We start from the raw sequence: 18252 nt of genomic DNA on the forward strand, positions 1-18252 counted from the left end.
AGCTTTCACCCCTTGTGGATGAATGCATCAGTGAGTCAAAGTAATTTGGAAAACAGGTGGTATTACCTAGTAAAGTTGAACATCTGCATAAACTGTAACTAATAACTCCACTGCCATGTAAAACATTGCTTAATCTATATCAGAGTACTGGGTTCTTTCGAACACATACCTTCTGTTCAGAGGAACAGAAAAGTTTCACATTCCCAGAGGTAATGATGCGGATCTTACAGGGGAACATTCTCCCCTCCCCCAATCTTGGGAATATTCTTGGCTGCTGGGGTTAGGTAGAAACAGCTCCACTAGCCAAGATTTTGTTGAGCTTTTACTCTGTTGTTCATGGAGTCAAAAAAGAGAGGATTTGTATTTATTTTCCAAAAATAAAATTAGGATATTGACTATGCTTTTTAATTTTATTTTTTAAAATAGATTTTATTTATGTATTCATGAGAGACCTACAGAGAGAGGCAGAGACATAGGCAGAGGAAGAAGCGGGCTCCCTGCAGGGAGCCCGATGTGGGACTCGATCCCAGGACCCTGGGATCACGCCCTGAGCCAAAGGCAGATGTTCAACCACTGAGCCCCCCAGGTGCCCCTTGACTATGCTTTTTGAAGGAAAACCTCCCCACCAAGGGATTGTGCTGCACCCCGTCCCTCCCAGAGCAGAGAATTATGTAATCAGATGACTGGTCTGTGTTTGTGCCCAGTTCTGATATGTGGTGTAGATGCCTGAGAAGGTCCAGGAGGGAAGGTCAATGAGCTGGTCTCCTGAGTTCTTCATTCCTGCCCTCGAGAAGGCTCATTTCTGGTCTAAGGATTCTCCGTGATCACTGCAGATCCCTTGTTAGCCAGGCTCTGACTGAGGGTTCCACTGGCCAGCCATCAGCACCAAATTTTCTTGTAGGATTGGCCCCCACCCCCAGCTCTAAGAAAGGGATATCACCCAAACACAGGCATGCATGGCGATGTGGAGGGGCCTGTGTATCATGGACTTTTCTGATGGACAATTCTCAGCAGGATTTTCCTTAGTGTTGCCCAGATGAGAGTTTTCAGTGGTCACTGCCCATCCCGAAATCCGGGGATGGGTGGGCACTATGGGAGAGAGAGTCTGGAAAAGATCATTGAGGGCCTATAGCCTTGTGCCTTCCTCCCCTCACCTCCATCCCATCAGCTGGTTGAAGCCCTTCTGCTATGTGCCCCCAATACATTATCTAGTTTTTGTTCATTTTTCTCTGGGAACAAGGAGTTTACTACTTCCAGAGGGAGTCTGTTGTATCTTCAAACATTTATAGTTGTCAGTTTCCAAAGGGCTGAGGGGGTAGGCCTTAAAAATAGTGTTGTAGGGAGAGAGGGGGAAGATGGAAGAGCTTTTGAATAAATTGTTCTTTCTGCTTGAGCTTTCTTAATTGAGATCTCGATAGCTTGCAACCATTTACTGAGCAGCTAGACATGCCAAGCTCATTAATTATTTTTCACGTAAGGTTCTAAACTTCTCCAAACCCCATGAATTAGGTATAATTAATATTCTCATTTCATGGACAAGGAGATAGAGATTCAGAGCAGTGAGGTCTGTCCCACAACCTCTTTGTAGCCTCATGAAGCAAGGAGTCATCTTTGAGTTGAGAAGGTAAAGGCTCAGGTAGGTCAAATGACTCCCTGGTTGCATTCCTTGGTGTCAGAACATGAACCTAAATCTTTGCCCTTCTCCTGACTCCATCACCCTCTGCCCAGAGCCTCCACATATTGATTGCTCTCATCTTGACTTTTTCCAGAAACCAAGGCTCTGTCCATTTCTTATTCAGTTCCTTAATCTGATTCCCAGCTGTGATCCCAGCTGCCCACGACCATCCTGTCACTGGCCGTCATGGCTGTGCGGACAGCTATTCTATGTCGCCCATCCTGCCTCCCCCATTCATCAGCCACTAACCTCAGCACCTTCCCAAAGGACACGAGCATCTGGACCCCAGCAGCAGCAGGGAGCAATGTGGACATGGTTGCCCAGGAAGTGGTAGTGGACGGTGTGTCTACAGCAGAGGGTCTACCCAGTTACCAGCACGCGGTGTAGGGGGTGGAGGCAATTCTGCACCATAAAGGAGATAGGAGCTGAAATCTAACAGCCAGTGACAGGATTCTTTGAGAAGTGTTTCTGGGTTTAGGGAGGACTTAGTGGAAAGAGAGAGACCCCAGTTCTGTTCCTGACTTGGCACCTGATTTCCAAGTGGCCCTGCCTGGGCTTCTTTCCTTCTCCGAGTCCCAGAGAGTGGAGCAAACATATCTCTGGGGCTCTAAACCTGGGTTTTGAACCCTGGATCTCTGACTCTTGGGGGCTGTGTAGATGCAAACAAGTGAGACACGGTGGGCTGAAAAGGAGTGAGAAATCACATGGATCAGACGTGGCCTGCAGTCTCCTCTGTACCTGCTGTACAGGGCAGGGCAGGGGAGGGGAGGAGGGTGCAGGTACCTGATGCCATGGAGGGAAGGGTAAACATCAGAGAAGGCAGAGCAACAGGGTACCTCGAGCAGCTGGTCCTAAGCAGCTGGTCTAAGCAGGGCACCTATAAGCAGCCTTATAGGAGATGTTAGGCAATTTACACAAGAAGGAAAAGAAAGTCGAGGTTAGGCATGATTTGCTAAGAGGTGGGTGACTAGGACGATGTGCCAGGCATTTTCAGTGTCTGCACAGTATGTCCAGTTTTCTAACTGCCACCACACACAGCTCCAGGATTACCACAGAGGTGGCAATTTTAAACAATGTGACCCTGTCCCCTGCCCCGACTGGCCACAGGTGATTGGCCCAAGCTGGGCGAATCATAACCTTCTCTGGGAATTTTGGATTTGGATCAAAACAGACCTGCTGGTAGTGATGGTTCCTTCATAAGGATTGGCACAGTAGCAAAAATGCTCCATTTCTTCATTAGAGAGAGAATTATATAGCAGAAATGTCATCACCTGAACGTAGGCTCAATGAGAGCAGAGACTGTTGTCTATTTCTGTTTGTTGCTGTGTCCCTAGAATATGCCTGGTGCACGTAATAATAATGATAATAATAGGAACATGTATATAGTACTCACTATGATCAGACAATGGTCCTCAGTGCTTCACAGGTGTAATTCATTTAATTCTCATAACAACCCTAAAAGATAGAACATCATTATCCCATATGAGAAACTGAGACACAGGGTGTCTTGTCTAAAGTCACACAAATAGTTGGTCTGGGGGCCAAGATTCAAACATGAGTCATCTAGTTCTGGAGTCTGTGCTCTTGATCACTAGTTGAACACAGAGAGGAGACAATGGCATTCTAAGAAAGGCAAATGATCAAGGAACTTTATGTCCTTTCTTGCTGGTGTAACTTCCCTGTGTTATCCAACCACCGATACTGAAAATGATATAGAAGAGAAAGGAAAGACAGGGCTACCCGTATAGTTCTGCTTCTCAGCCCTTCCTTGCTCACAGTAAACCAAAGGTAGAGAATGTACAGATAGAATGTACATGTATCAAGAGGTGAAACAAAGATTATTGAATTAGTTTTGTATGGTGTTTCCACTGTTCTTGTTAAGAACAAATACATACATATGTATGGACTACTAAATATACATTGTATGATTTGGGTGATTCTGCATACAAAATAAATGCTCTTATATTTGCATTTAAAACTGGCACTGCAGGGGCACCTGGGCAGCTCAGTCAGTTAAGCATCCAACTCTTGATTTCGGCTCAGGCCATACTCACTATGAAAACAGGTTGCCTACAAACTTATTTCCATAGAGTGATGCAGCTGCGCTTAGGATTTGCAATTCAGGGCTCATTTTTGACAAGACTGCTTATCTTCTCTGCCCGTAGCATCTCACTCTATGCAGCTCAAGTCACCTGGGAAGCATCTCCAGGCTTCCTGCTGCCCATCAGTTTCAGCTGCTCTGGAGGGCAACTCCTAGCTCCTTGGGGTGCCCCCCAGCCCCCCAGTATACTCTTGAGGTTTTTTTTAAGGGTTTTATTTATTTATTCATGAGAGACACACAGAAAGAGAGAGGCAGAGACACAGGCAGAGGGAGAAGCAGGCTCCATGCAGGGAGCCTGACGTGGGATGCAATCCCGGGATTCCAGGATCATGCCCCAGGCCGAAGGCAGGCGCCAAACCTCTGAGCCACCCAGGGATCCCCAAATCCTTGAGTTTTGAAGGTGATCCATCAAGGTGTTTTCAAGTGACATGGTAACAGAGACTTCATTCTAGTCTCATAGATCTTTACTTCTTTGTCAGAGTCACTTACAAGGGAACCGGGGTTAATGTGCAGGTGGTGACAGCAGAAGAGCCCCGTGGGAGGAAGAGAAGGAATGCTGTATCTGGGATAGTTGGTAAAGGCTTCAAGAAAGGTGGGGCATTAACCTGTGCCTTTGGAGTCAGAGGGAAAGACATTCCAGGCAGAGGACACAGCATGGGCACAGGTATGGAGGTCAGAGAGAGGGGCAGGGCTAAGGAACTCACAGTGGGCAGTGTTAGAAAAGCTCCAGGCCTGTCGAATGGGAGGAGGTGGTGTGCTGGAGAGGTGGGAAAATGGATGTCTCTGCTCCAGAAGAGGGCTGAGATTCTGTATCCCCACTTGGAGACTTCCTCCACCATATGTTGTTAGTATTGTAAAACTAAATGGTGAAACTGATAGTAACTCCCTGTGAGTACTGCAAGGCACCAGGCAAAGCTCTGAGCACTTAGCATCCATCACCACATTTGACTCACACAATCTTGTGAACTAGGTACTGTCGTATTATTCCTATTTTATAGAGAAGCTAAGAAATTTACCCAACCCAAGATCACAGAGCTAGTAAGCAATAGACCTAACATTTGAACTTGAACAGTCTGACTTTGAACTGTCCTGGAGTAAAGAACCTGCTTAACTTTGTTTCATCCAGCATTTCCCAACTTGTTTTTTTTTTTTTTTCTCAAGATTTTATTTATTTATTCATGAGATACACAGAGAGAGAGAGTCAGAGACACAGACAGAGGGAAAAGCAGGCTTCCTGCAGGGAGCCCGATACGGAACTTGATCCTAGGACCCCGGGAACACGTCCTGAGCTGAAGGCAGACGCTCAACCACTGAGCCACCCTGGCATCCCAACCAACTTGTTTTTTTTTTTTTTTTAAAGATTTTATTTATTTATTCATGATAGTCACACAGAGAGAGACAAAGAGGCAGAGACACAGGCAGAGGGAGAAGCAGGCTCCATGCACCAGGAGCCGGACGTGGGATTTGATCCCGGGTCTCCAGGATCGCGCCCTGGGCCAAAGGCAGGCGCCAAACCGCTGCGCCACCCAGGGATCCCCCCCAACTTGTTTTAATTAAAAATTGTGCATATCTGGTAATATTGTAAGGCAATTGATTCTGTGGGCAATAGGAAGTTATTAAAGGGTTCTTACCCAGGAACCTTTTGATTTGATTTCCTTAGTAAGCTAATCATCAGTCACTCACACTTTAGTGTGAATTAGTCTTAGAGCCCCCTCAATTTTCTTACAAGCTTCCTAAGAGCAAGTACCATGCTGTGTCCCCAGAACACAAGGAGACATGGCATAACATTGTGCTCTAAAAAATGTTTGCTTGAATGAGTTGTAATTTTGCATGTTGATGACAGTGGGAGCAGTGGAAAGAAAGGCCTGGAGTCTGGGAGGCACAGGGTGAAATTGTCAGAGTGGGAGGGACAGGAGGCAGGAGCCATTGTGGGGCAGCATGGGAATCAGAGGCTTGGGGCTGAAGTGGACAGCTAGACTAATCTCCATCAATGGCATGGCTCAAGGCCAGGCCTGAACATTGATTGAAACGCAACTCCAGGAATGCCTGGGTGCCTCAGCAGTTGAGCGTCTGCCTTCAGCTCAGGGTGTGATCCCAGGGTCCTGGGATTGAGTCCCACGTTGGGCTCCCTGCAGGGAGTCTGCTTCTCCCTCTGCTTGTCTCTGCCTCTCTCTCTGTCACTCATGAATAAATAAATCTTAAAAAAAAAAAAAAAAAAACCACAAATCCAAATACTCAGAATATTTTGTCTTTTAGACAGTCACTAAACTCACTGGTTAATTGGAGAATGAGGCATGCTTTGGAGTTGAAGGTATATCAGGAAATTCCTGGTTTTAAGAATCAGAGTTGGAGAAAAAAAAACACATCTCAGACTTGTATCTACTCCACCCTCATTCCCCCAAAGTTACTGGCAAAGAGCAGGGCCTTTGGAGAGTTGGCTTGTTGAACTGAGGGGTCCTTAGAAAACACTCAGCCTGTTTTTCTCTTTTTTTTTTTTTTTGAGACTTTTTATTTATTTTTCAGTAGGCTCCATGCCCATCATGGGGCTCAAATTTATAACCCTGAGATCAAGAGTCACAAGCTCTACTGAATGAGCCAGTACCTACTCCTGCCCTCTTCTCTCATTCTAAGGAGAAGAAGACCGGGACCCAGAGAGGATGAGGTCACAGAGCTGTTTAAGTTGGGACCAACGTCTAAGGGTTCCTTCCCAGTCAGGAGCTCTGTGCACAGCTTCAGAGCCTACACCCGGGCCCCTCTGCCTGGCCCCAGCAGTTTCTTGGCCCCATCCTCTCCACCTTCCTCCTCCTCCCCTGTGTCAGGGGAGGCGGCCCTTGTGCACACCAGCCCCAGACCGCAGACTGCACTCCCTGCTGCCGCCTGACTGCCCCTAATGAGATTACAGACTAGAGTTAATTCCCACTAGCTTTAAAGGGCAGGCCAGGCCACAAGAAATTGCGAAAAGAAAACCTTTCACAAAAAAATTGCTAAACGTGGATGATGATCCTAACAGTCCTTTCCCCTTTCAGCACGGCACAGACCGCTGCTCTCACAAATCATCTCTGAACGGGATATTACACCAGCCCCAATGAAGTAGACGCTATTATGTTTGCCTTATAGATGGGGAAACTGAGGCACTGTGAGATTATATGGCTTGCCCAAAGTCACGCAGATGGCAAGTGACAGAGCTGGGACTTGAATAGGTTGGACTGTGTCATTTAAAAAAAATAATAGGCCTTGAGAGCCTACAGGGTTCCCTGCTTCAGGGCAAAGTAATCCTGTGAAGGATGCACAGCAATGAATGGGAGACCCCGAGTCTGAACCCAGATCCACTGGACTCAAATCCTACACTCTGCACAATGCTGCTAAGCACTTTCAAATCCATCTATCTGTCACTGAGGCACCAATCAAACCCACACAGGCCTGAACTCCACTCTGCTACTGCAGGCTCCGTGACCATGACCAAGGAACTCTGACTCCTGGGGTCTCAATCTCACTTTCAGGAAAATGAACAGGGGCACCTGGGTGGCTCAGTGGTTGAGTGTCTGCCTTTGGCTCAGGTTGTGATCCCGAGGTCCTGGGATTGAGTCCTGCATCGGGCTTCCTGCAGAGAGCCTGCCTCTCTCTCTGTGTCTCTCATGAATAAATAAATACAATCTTTAAGAAAAAAAAAAAAGAAAGAAAAAAATGAACGTTGGGATTTTAGGGTTGTTGGGGGGACCCCTACACCTCACACAGGTCAAGCAGGTGAGTGGGTCTGGCACACAGCACATGCTTTTTGCCCTGGTTTCCTCATCTGTAAAATAATACTTATAGGACTCACTTCTAGGAATTGGTATGAAGATTAAATGCACTAATACAAGGAATGTGCGTCTAGAACAGCACCTGGTACATAGTAAATGCTTAATCAGTGTTAGTGACTGCTAGTATCTTCTTGTCTTCAGTTCTTTCTGGAATAAAGTCGGGGTAAAAATCAAACTAACCAAGTGAGTGTCTCTCTGTTTCTCCCCTGTTTGAGAGGTGCACCGGGCTTTGAGGTCCAAACTCCCAGACCACGTGGCCTGCTCTAATTTCCCAGGCCCTAATCTGTCCCTGGCTCCTAATGATGCAGCTGGTAATAGGATTGTGGCTTCCCTCTGGGGCAGCTCAAAGGCCATGGCTGTGGGGCTGGTGACTGGTGCTTAGCAACTCTGCCCACCTGCCTGCTGAGCAGCTGGAGCCTCTGGCTGGGACCCTGTGCCCTCAGCTGGCCTCACGTGCATGGAATGGTGCTGTGCCCTGTGCCAGCAGGCTGGGCTCACCATGGTGCCAGGTGCCATCCTGGCACGAGGGAGGGACGTGTGCAAGCGAAATGGCCTGCTCATCCTGTCTGTGCTATCCGTCACCGTGGGCTGCCTTCTTGGCTTCTTCCTGAGGACCCGTCGCCTCTCACCGCAGGTCAGCCACCCGGAGCTTCTCGGGGGGGCTCCGTGGAGGAGGGGTATGTGGGCCAGAGGGATCTGGGAGTCACAGTCCCGCTCCATGGCTCATGGATGACATGATGGTGGGGGAGCCACTTTGCCTCTCTGGGTCCCCGTCTTCTCATCTGTAGCAGGGGTACAGGACTAGAGCGAGATCTGATAAAATGGTGGAGGAAGTGGTTACAGATGGCACCACCAGGTGAGAGAGAGGCCAGGACGTGGCGTTAGGATGACCACAGGGTGAAGAGGCACGGGAGCGGGAGCCGGGGCCTGGGAGAGCGCGGAGCAGGCATCAGAAAGTACCTCCTACAGCAGCCCACACAATAGAGACCCAGGAAGGTATTGGGGGCAGAAGAATAGCTGGAGCCAGACGCAGGCCCTTAAAAGGTTTGGGTGCGTGTGGAGCAGGCTGTTCAGGGCAGCCAGACCACTCACTCAGGGCCCTGGGGAACTGGCACAAGCACGAGCGGCTTGGGCAGGGGCTGAAGGGGCCAGATCTCAGCCTGGAGAGATCATCTGGTGCTGAGTGCAGGATGAGGGAGTGGTGGGACAAGCAGGGGCCGGGTCAGGAGGTGGCTACGTGGGGGAGACCTGACAGCACCTGGGAGAACTGTCTCCAAAAGAGGAGTCTCCAGGATGTGGCAGCGAATTAGATGCAGGGCTGGGAATCAGGGCAGGTTTCCTCCCCAGCCCCCACCCCTGGGGTTCTGGCCTGTGTAACTACGAGGGGGGACGATGCCTTGCCTGGGCAAGGCTCCTTTCCCTCTTGGGACCAGTCTCCCACAGGACAGGGAGGGACGCTTACATGGCACTGAAGGAAAGATGATGCTGAGCCTTGTTAAAACAGTAAGGGTTGCCGGGATAGGTGTCAAGACCGTGGGAATAGGGGAAAGAGATCAGGCCCAAGTCTGAGACGACAATGACGGCTGGGGACTCACAGCCAATGAGCCTAGATGGGGGATAATAGACAATTGCTAAGAGGAGCCATGGAGGGTGGGGAGCTTCTGCTGAAGTTAGTGAGGGGGTATCCCCCATCCTCCCTAAACTGATGTAGCACAAGTTTTGCTGTGACTGGGCCAGGCAGGCCAAAGACAAGGTCCACGGATGAGTCCTGGCCAAAAACAGGGCCCTCAGTAGCCAGCCTAATGTTTATTGAAGGAGAAGTGTTTGTCGATGGGTTCCTGGAAGATCCCTTATTTCATAAAATTTCTCTTCCTGCAGCTTACCCACACCTAAAGTGATTGTCACCTGGGGCTCAAGGCATCCGATGTCGCCTTTCCTGAAAAGGGAAACAACCCCTCCCTGAGAACCCAGCCCCTATGACTAGAGTAACACTATTGAGGTCTGGCCCTAGGCAGGATCCTAGCTCCTTTCTGGGCCTCATTTTCCTCATCTGGAGTGTGGGGCACTAGATATCTACTAGAATTGTTGCGAGGATAAACAAGCACTCATCAATGCCTGGCACACATGGCTCTGAAGGGCTGGTACTTGCTCCTCCCTCCTTTATCTACCTGTCCAAGTCCTACCTGTGTCAAGAGCCAGTTCATATTCCATATCTTATAAAAGTTCTTCCAGACCTGCCCCCACCTGATATAATACTCTGCTCCCACACTCGCCCCCTGCTCAGCCTTCCACTGTAACCAGCTGCTGGCTGTCCTGCTTCAGAGGCATTTGTGCAGGTGTCCATTGCTCCCGTCAGATTTTGACTTGCTGAATATCACATGTTCTTGCATGAGCCAAAATGTGAGTCTAGCTCAGTGTTTGTCACAGAGAGAAGCTGAATTAAACCGGCCGCGGCACAAGCAATCTGCAATCTACTTTCTTTAATTTCCCTGAGCAACAAAAAATATATTTCCTGCAGGAAGATTATTTTGTGAAAACAAATTGGAATGCTTATTATTAAAAGCCAAGCTCATCTGGGGCCTCTTTTGCCAAAGCTGCCTGCCCCATCTGCTTGGAAATGCAAATGTGTTCCGGTCTGGATTAACCTGCCAGATAAACTGAAGAAGGGATGTGGAGTCTTAGAACAGTTATTTGGCAGGAATTGGCTTTCTCAGCATCTTACTTTGAAATCCAGGAGTTGTTTCTATGATCTCGGCCTGTGACTCAGAAACTAAACCCTTCTTATTTTGTAAGCTTATGCAACAGGCAAAAGTCGTAAACAATTTGGAAAATGGAAGAATGTCCTATTTGTGAAAAGAATTTACAAAACCACAAATTTTATCTTTGGAAATAGTATCTCATTTAAAAATATAGATCATTTTGAGGGGCACCTGGGTGGCTCAGTCGGTTAAACATTCATTTCGGCTCAGGTCACGATCGCTGTGTTCTGAGATAGAGCACCATGTTGGGCTATGCACTGGGCATGGAGCCTGCTTCAGATTCTCTTTCTCTCTGTCTCCCTCCCCTCCCTGCACATGCACGTGCACTCTCTCTCTTTCCCCTTCTCTAAAAATAAATTTTTAAAAAAAAGATAGTTTTTAAAAAGATTTTATTTATTTATTCATGACAGACACAGAGAGGCAGAGACATAGGCAGAGGGAGAAGCAGTTCCTCTCAGGGAGCCCAATGTGGGACTCAATCCTGGGACTCAGGATCACGCCCTGAGTCAAAGCCAGACGCCCAACTGCTGAGCCACCCTGGCATTCTTGAAATAAAGATCATTTTAAAGAGTTTCAGTGAAACCATAGTGAATTTACAATTGCATTCATTTTCCTTTCCTTCCTGGAATTCCACTAAAATTATAGTAATGGGATTTTTTAAACATGTAAACTCCCAAGAGAATATAAAAGGAGACAATTGAGAAAAGAAGTTGAGGGAGTACCATAGGAAGTGGATAGAGTTGAATGATCTCTCTTAGTAGAGCATAGGAAACTAAAACTTGAATCTATAGAAGCAGAAACCAGGTCAGTTTGGCTTGGAGAATTCCAGAAAGGTTCTGCCCTTGAAAGTGCACAGAGCTACAGGAGGCCACATGACATAAGGAGGTAAAGTCAGGGACATTGGTTGGAACTTTGAAATTGGAGCAGTTAAGCCTTCCAATTCATGTAATTAGGGGACTCCTCATCCATCCATCTCTACTGCCCTGTCTGCCCAAGGAGCCAGAGAAGCGTGACCTAGGGAATAGGTGACCTGTGTGTGTTGGAGTCAGGGAGGTGATGAGGCACATGCATCCCACAAATTAGCGGACATCTGCATTCGAGGGTGGGATCCCCATAAGACTGTTGTCAGCTAGGCTTAGGCACAGCCTCACCCCCTAGTTGGGGCTAAGAAGAGACTTCTTACTGAGCCTCAGGGAAAAGATCTCCAAATTCTGCTATAAAGGGGATTCCTCCCCCATCCTATCCAGAGTAAAAAAGACTGTCACCCATCACTTTTCCTTGAGGGACGTCACTTGACAAGTTCCACTCATGCACACAGAAATTTAGTGCCTCACACTTACATATGAGCAGAAAGCCAAAGTCAAAGCTTCTAACAGAAACACAGAGACTAAACAAACAGAAAAGATGGTCTCTAATGAAGCAGAGACAATGCAGGAAATAGAAGAATAATTTTAAAATCTTACCTTAAGTTCTTCAGAGATGTGAGAGAAGATATAGTGGCCATAAAACAGAACAGGATGTGAGATAAAAATGTCAATAGCAAAAAAAAAAAAAAAATGTCAATAGCTAGGATAAAGTTGCAAAAATCTCCCAGAAAGTAAAGCAAACTGAGATGAAAATAGAAGAAAATCAGAGGTGTCCAACATCCAAACTCTCTAATTATTTAGAGAGAGCAAAAAGAAAAAAATGGAGAGAAAAATTTCCGAGAGCATATTTCACTTTTTTCAGAAGTGAAAAGTATGCACAGCACTCTGAATTTTATTTTTAAAAGAAAGAAAGGAGAAAATCTCATGCCGTGGTACATCACCATGAAAATTACAGAAAACTGGAAATTCACTGATAGTCCTTAAATGGTTCTGAGGGAATAAAACAAGTCTCCACCAAGGAATAGGAAAAATGGCTCCAAAAATCATAAGTGACACTAGAATCTAGAAGACAAAGGTAAATGCTTTTGAAATTTGGAGGGAAAATTCTTTCAAACTAAGAATCTTAAATATGGCCAGACTACCAGAGGTAAGCATAGAATAAAGGCATTTTTGCTCATGTGAGGACTCAAAAGTTTCTCTCCCATTCACCCTTATTTTGTAAAGATTTTCTGGAGCATTGGAAATGATAGTAGAATAGGACAAGGAGGCCTGATTTCTGGTCCTGCATTGTCACTGCTAAGTTCTCTCTGTCTCTTGGCTCAGCTGGACTAGAAGATCTTTAAAACCCCTTCTCAGTACCAAAATTCTATGAGTTGGGCTTTTCAAAGTATTAGATCATTAACCAAGTGTTTAGCTTTGGTTTCAAAAAAAAAGAAAGAAAAAAAAAGATGGTTGCAAGTGCAAAAATTTAACTTGGTTGGTGCTTGAAAGTCCCTGCAACTGACCTCACCCCACATTACCTTCAGGAACATGACCTCAAGCTAGGTTTGCCAGAAATAACAAAACTGAATTAAATTAAATTAAATTAAATTAAATTAAATTAAATTAAGAAATTTAAAACCCACAAAACAACAAAATTTGTTGTTCATCTGAAATTCAAATTTAACTGGACTTAGTGACCTCTTCTACTTCAGCTGTAGGTTCTGGTCATGGGACTCTGGAGACAGCTGATGGGGGGCACAGACTGGGTTCCCTAATCCAAGGCCCCACAGAAGGGCCTGTGAGGAAGTTGAATACAAGAACTTTCCCCTTTAGGAGCTCTTTATTCTGGGTGATGTCTCACCAGCTGCATCTGATTCTCTCTCCTTCAGCATTTTAAACGTGAGGACGCTGCTGGGGGCTGGCAAGAACCTGCGATGGTGTGGGGAGTGGGGAGGGAGAGGGGAAGGCCCCAGAGAAGGGACCCGGTGCAGGAGGAGACACTGACTCAAGAATGCTGTGCTGAGTCAGTCTCTTCGTAGACCTGACTGAGACCTTCTCCAGGGCAGGAACCCTGCCTCATTCATTCATGATGCCTGGCCAGTGTGGGTTGAATAATGTGTGAACAGTATCCGGCTCTGCCCCCTTGCCGCTTCCTGTCGGCTCCAGGAGACACACTTCCAGCATGAGTGGGCAGGTGAGCAGTGCAGAGGTTAGGGAGGGGTGACAATCCGGTGATGACTGAGCCTTATTCTCATCCCCGGGCTCTGCAGGGTGCTTTATGTGCCTCCCTTCATGTAAGCCTCCCAACATCTTACAAAGTGAAAACTCAGAGAGGTCAAGTAAATTGCCTAAGGCCACACAGCTAATTCTAGGGGGTCAAGATCAGAAGAACCCAAGGCTGTTTGGCTCCAAAGCCGGCACTTCCTCCCGGACTCTGCAGTCCAAGTGCTACACAGGAGCGCTCGGGTGAAACAGGGCTTTGAAGACCGTAAAGAAACTCTGAAGTCAGTGCCACCTGCTCTAACCCCAGTTCCTCCTGTATTTACAGGAAATTAGTTATTTCCAGTTTCCTGGAGAGCTCTTAATGAGGATGTTGAAGATGCTGATCCTACCACTGGTGGTCTCCAGGTGAGGAAGGGGCAGGTGTTTGGCTGGGAGTTCAGGGGAGAGGGTTCTGTCCGGACTCGGTAGGCGCCACGCTCTGGCTGTGGGGGGCTGGCCTGTGACCACAGGCCCTGGGAACAGTGTGACTGTGGGGTCTCTGTGGTCACGAGGATGTGGCACAGGCCATAAGTTGGTGGTCCCACTTATTCCAGTGCTGTTCAATGGACTTTTCTGTGGCTTGAACAAATGTTGTGGTATCACGGGACATGACCCGACTGCCGGATAGCTCAGGACCAGGGAGGGCAGGGATTGCTTCCCAGAGTGGGGCTCTCTATGGTCACTGCAGCAGTACGTGGGGAAAGACCAGGGAGGCGCTTGTGAGATGATATCTTGGCTCAGCTGTGCAACCTTGGGCAGGTTCCCAGACTCCCTTGAGCTTCAGTTTCCTCATCTGCCAAGTGAGAATAATAATGCCTTACTCCAAGTGGTTGTTGCAAGGACTGCCTGGGGCTATATAGATTTGCATGTGCTAGGTGTTGGGGGGCAGGGGCCTGGGTCACAGGGTGTGAGGGAGGATAGAGGTGAAGCTGGGGGCAGGGTGTTCTTGCTCAAGCCTGAAAGGCCTTGTAAGCAGGCTAAAGAATTCACACTTTACTCCCTGAGGGAAGACCCCTGGAAATCATTGTCCCCTGCCACTGACATGCTGGGCCACCTAGAGCCAGCCCCACCCCTCTCTGGGCCTCAGTTTTCCCCATGTCTCAGGACCTGGCTGCTCCAGGAGTTGAGAGCCCTTCTTTGCTCTGAGGCTGTGGGTTGGGAATCCTCACCTCCCGGGACTTCTGTGCAGGGAGGCTTGTGGACACACCTCCGGGTCCTGTGTGTGTGTCGGGGGGTCATGGGCTCTGTCCCCTGGGGCAGGGACATCCTGAGCAGCGAGCTGGCTCCTCCCCCGCTTTCCTTCCAGTGGGGGGTGGGGGGGAGGCCTGTTCATGGTCCCCTCTGCTCCGCTCCCTTCCCTTAGGGGACAGGCGCTTTGTCAGGTACAGCTCAGCTTCACTTCCCGCAGGCAGCACGTAGGGCTCTCAGGACTCAGCCTCCAAGGATCCTGCTTGAAAGGCTGCCTCCCTCCCTCCAAAAGCTTTCCCTGACTCCGCAACCCGCTCCAGTTGTTGTCTCTTTATGCATCTTTTGAGTCATTCACCGAGTCAGTGAATCTGTGAGGATCACCAGTAGCTCCCATGTTGCTAAATCCAAAGGCCACTGGGTTCCTGCTCTTCGTGACTTTTCTCCACAGCAGCTGATGCACTTGACAGAGCAGCTGATCTCACTTTGGCTCTTGAAATCCTCCTCCAGCTGCCTCCTCCCCAGTCCCTCTTCCTCTACTCGACTTCTGCTTGTGTGGTCACTTCTCAGGACTTCCCCTCCTCAGCTTTGACATTCCCCCTGCAGACCCAGAGCTCCCAGGTACAGACCCACCCACCGTGGGGGCCTCTCATCTGAGCACCACCTCTCCCCCATCTGACATCTCCCCTGGATGTTTAACAAGTGTCTCAAATAGTGTAAGCAATTTGAGATTATACCCTGCAAACCAGTTCCTTCTCCTGTTCCCGGCAGCATCATTCACCCAGCTCTTCGCACCCTTTCTTACTCGCTTCCCCCCGCCCACTACCAGTCAGTGATCAGTAACTGCTCTGGCTCTTCCTCCGGAATCCAAGCCAGCTTCATCCCCTCCACGAAGGGCCCACACTCCGCAGTCACCTCAGTGGCCCTCTTGCTTCTGTTCTTGTTCTCCACCCATTCTCCCACTCTGACCTCTGGAAGGGCCCTCTGGGCTGTGCTTTTCATGAACCTAAAACCCACTAGGGTTTAGGGCTGCAGTGGCATTTAGAACAAACCCTTCTACCCTTACCTTGGTCTCGGAGGCCCTGCACCATCCTCCACTTCCTGCACCACACTTCATCCCAGGCCCCACTCATTCTGGTCCCATTGGCCTGGTCGACCAGAGCAACCCCTCCACCATCTCAGGGTCTCCACACATGCTGTTCCTTCTGCCCACAACACACTTCCCCACCATTTACATCTCTTCCTCCTCCTCTTCTGTTAGATCTCCATTTCACATCCCTGTCTTAGAAAGGCCTGCCCCACCCGTCCCCACTCAACACCACCCTCACTTGGCCTCACCAAGCCCTGCTCCCTTCTCTGCATAGCACTCACCATACTTTGTTATCCTGTGTGCATTCACTTGTTCCCTAGTTCCTTCAACTCCCACAGGCCTGCACACTCTGTAAAGGCAGGGATAGTCTTCCGTAGAGGTTCCACTCTAGGTCTGGCGGAGTGCCTGGTACATAGTCAGTCTCCTTAACACTTGTCAGGTGAATTGGGGAAGCAATCAATAATCATGTGTTGTGTTCCCATGGTGCTTGGCCCTGGAGATACAGAGCCCGCTGAGGATCAGTCCCTGAGGAGCTCATGGGCTGTGAGGGAGATAGACGGGAAAATACAAGGTTACAGGACGTCTACACAAGTGTGTTCATGGAGGAAGCACAAGAGTCTTTTTCTCTCTACCACCCCCCACCCCCACCCCGGCCCCAGGTTTCTTCTGATATAAGTGCAGGACTCCTGTCAGGCAGCTTTGCTGACCTTGACTGTTGACCATCCTAAATGCCTGGGCATTGCTTCTTACTCAGAACAGAAACACCTCACAGACAGAGGCTCTGGCATGGACCTGGAGTCACACAGGCCTGGGGTCCTGCCCTGGCCCTGCCATTGCCTGACTGTGTGGCCTTGAGCGCATCATTTAACTTTTATTATTATTTTTTTTCATTTAACTTTTAAAAAGTCCTGGAGTCAAGGATGCCTGGGTGGCTCAGTTGATCGAGCATCCATTCTTGATCTCAGCTCAGATCTTCATCTCAGTGTTGTGGAGCTCCATGTTGGGAGACTACTTAAAAAAAAAAAAAAAAATCCTGGAGTCAGAGTCAGAAGCCAGGGTCCTGGACCTGCTTCTGCCACAATTATTATGTGATCTTAGGTAAGGCACCCTCACTCTGGGCCTTAGTTTATCCAGCTTACCTAGTGACTAAGGGCCTGTCTAGCTCTCCAAATCCTGGCTCTCAAACCCAGTCTTTCTCCACCAGATGAAAGTGCTTTCTCCTCGCCGGGAACGGAATGTGGTATTAACTTGAGAAAAGCCAGTGTGTGTTCACACATTTCCTTTGTTTATGATACAGTTTGGGCTGGTGCAGAGCAACCGTGTCACTGAAAAATGGAAGTGCTTTAACATTTTCCTGCTAAGGGAGAATTAAACCTTCTTGGGGGTGGGGGTTAGGAATTAGACATTTCTGAGTCCTCAACCCTCCATCCCTGGCCTCGTTTTCCTTTGGCTTTAACTGGTTGGTAATCCATCCATCATCCAACGGTCCCCCACAGTTTCCTTTCCTCCTGGCCAGTTCCGGGCTGGCGATCCCGGTCCTCAAGGAGCAACCACTCTGGTGTGGCGGTCATCACTTAGAGCAAAATCCCCGGAGCTGCTTTGATAATTCAGATGTCAGGCTTCACACCGGGCTTACTAAACCAGACCTGCCAAAGGGGCCCAGGCAGGGGTTTGCTTTAAACTTTCCACAAGTGTTATAATGGTTCAACAAAACGAAATGAAACAACCCTAATTTCTTGGAATCAAGCATTTGGGTGGATGGCTAAAGAACTTGGTGTGAGGGCTACTGCTCCTCAGTCTCTGGGAGCTCCAGGCTGTAACCCCAGGGCACAGGGATTTTTCTGCAGTATAATCGCTCCAGGGCAGCAGGAGGATCCATATTAAGGTACACTTGCTTCTAGTTCCAATAACTGGCAATTCTGAGCCCCAAAGCCTGGCACCCATGATTCTAGATGCTCCCACCTCTTTTCCAGCAGAACCTGCCACCCTGTTCTTACTCCAGGTCCCCGGAATCAGGCTGGTTACCTCATTGGTCCCTTAGTGTGCCACCTGCTTTTCTTCTTCATACCTTTGCTCATGTTGCCCCTTCTTCCTTGAATGCCCTCTTCTCTTCCTAATTAAAGTCCCACTCTGCATTCAAGGCCTAGCTCAAGGTTCTTCTGAAGTCCTCCCAGCTTTTCTATGGACGATGACCTGTCCGCACCGTGGATGCTGCCCATACCCTGGATGTACTCAGTATTGTTAGTGAAATGAATTCACAGTCACAGCTGGCATACTGCATGACAGGGTACAGACCCCCTGTTTTTATATAGTAGTGACATAGAAATAAATCAGCATTCCGATCTGGACTAGCCACTCCTACTGCTGGCTAAGAGTTCCCTCTGCCAAGGTCACCAGTCACCATGGCCCCTCTGAGGAGAAGGACCAGATACATCCCGGTGTTGTTCTGTGAGATCCTGGGAGGGGCGTCAGGTTCATTTTCCCCCTTGCCAATGGTGGTGGTCAAGGTAACAGATTTTTGCAGGAGATGAA

General features: G+C 48.5%; 1 protein-coding gene and 1 long non-coding RNA gene across 2 annotated transcripts in view; one reads left to right on the forward strand and one right to left on the reverse strand.

Annotated features, from left to right (window-relative positions):
* Positions 1–527: 527 nt before the first annotated feature.
* Positions 528–12569, reverse strand: LOC119871886. Its single transcript, XR_005359770.1, has 3 exons — positions 11799–12569; positions 3069–3130; positions 528–2077 (listed from the first exon to the last, which is right to left on the reverse strand). It is a non-coding gene; the product is annotated as an uncharacterized LOC119871886 (long non-coding RNA).
* Positions 8021–18252, forward strand: part of SLC1A7 (solute carrier family 1 member 7) — a 42629-nt gene continuing 32397 nt past the window's right edge. The window contains 2 exon segments of the mRNA NM_001197159.1: positions 8021–8210; positions 13732–13811. Coding sequence (NP_001184088.1) covers positions 8034–8210; positions 13732–13811 — 257 coding nt within the window. The 5' untranslated portion in view covers positions 8021–8033.

The sequence above is a fragment of the Canis lupus genome, chromosome 5, assembly GCF_011100685.1.
Source record: "Canis lupus familiaris isolate Mischka breed German Shepherd chromosome 5, alternate assembly UU_Cfam_GSD_1.0, whole genome shotgun sequence".
NCBI classification, from domain to species: domain Eukaryota; kingdom Metazoa; phylum Chordata; class Mammalia; order Carnivora; family Canidae; genus Canis; species Canis lupus.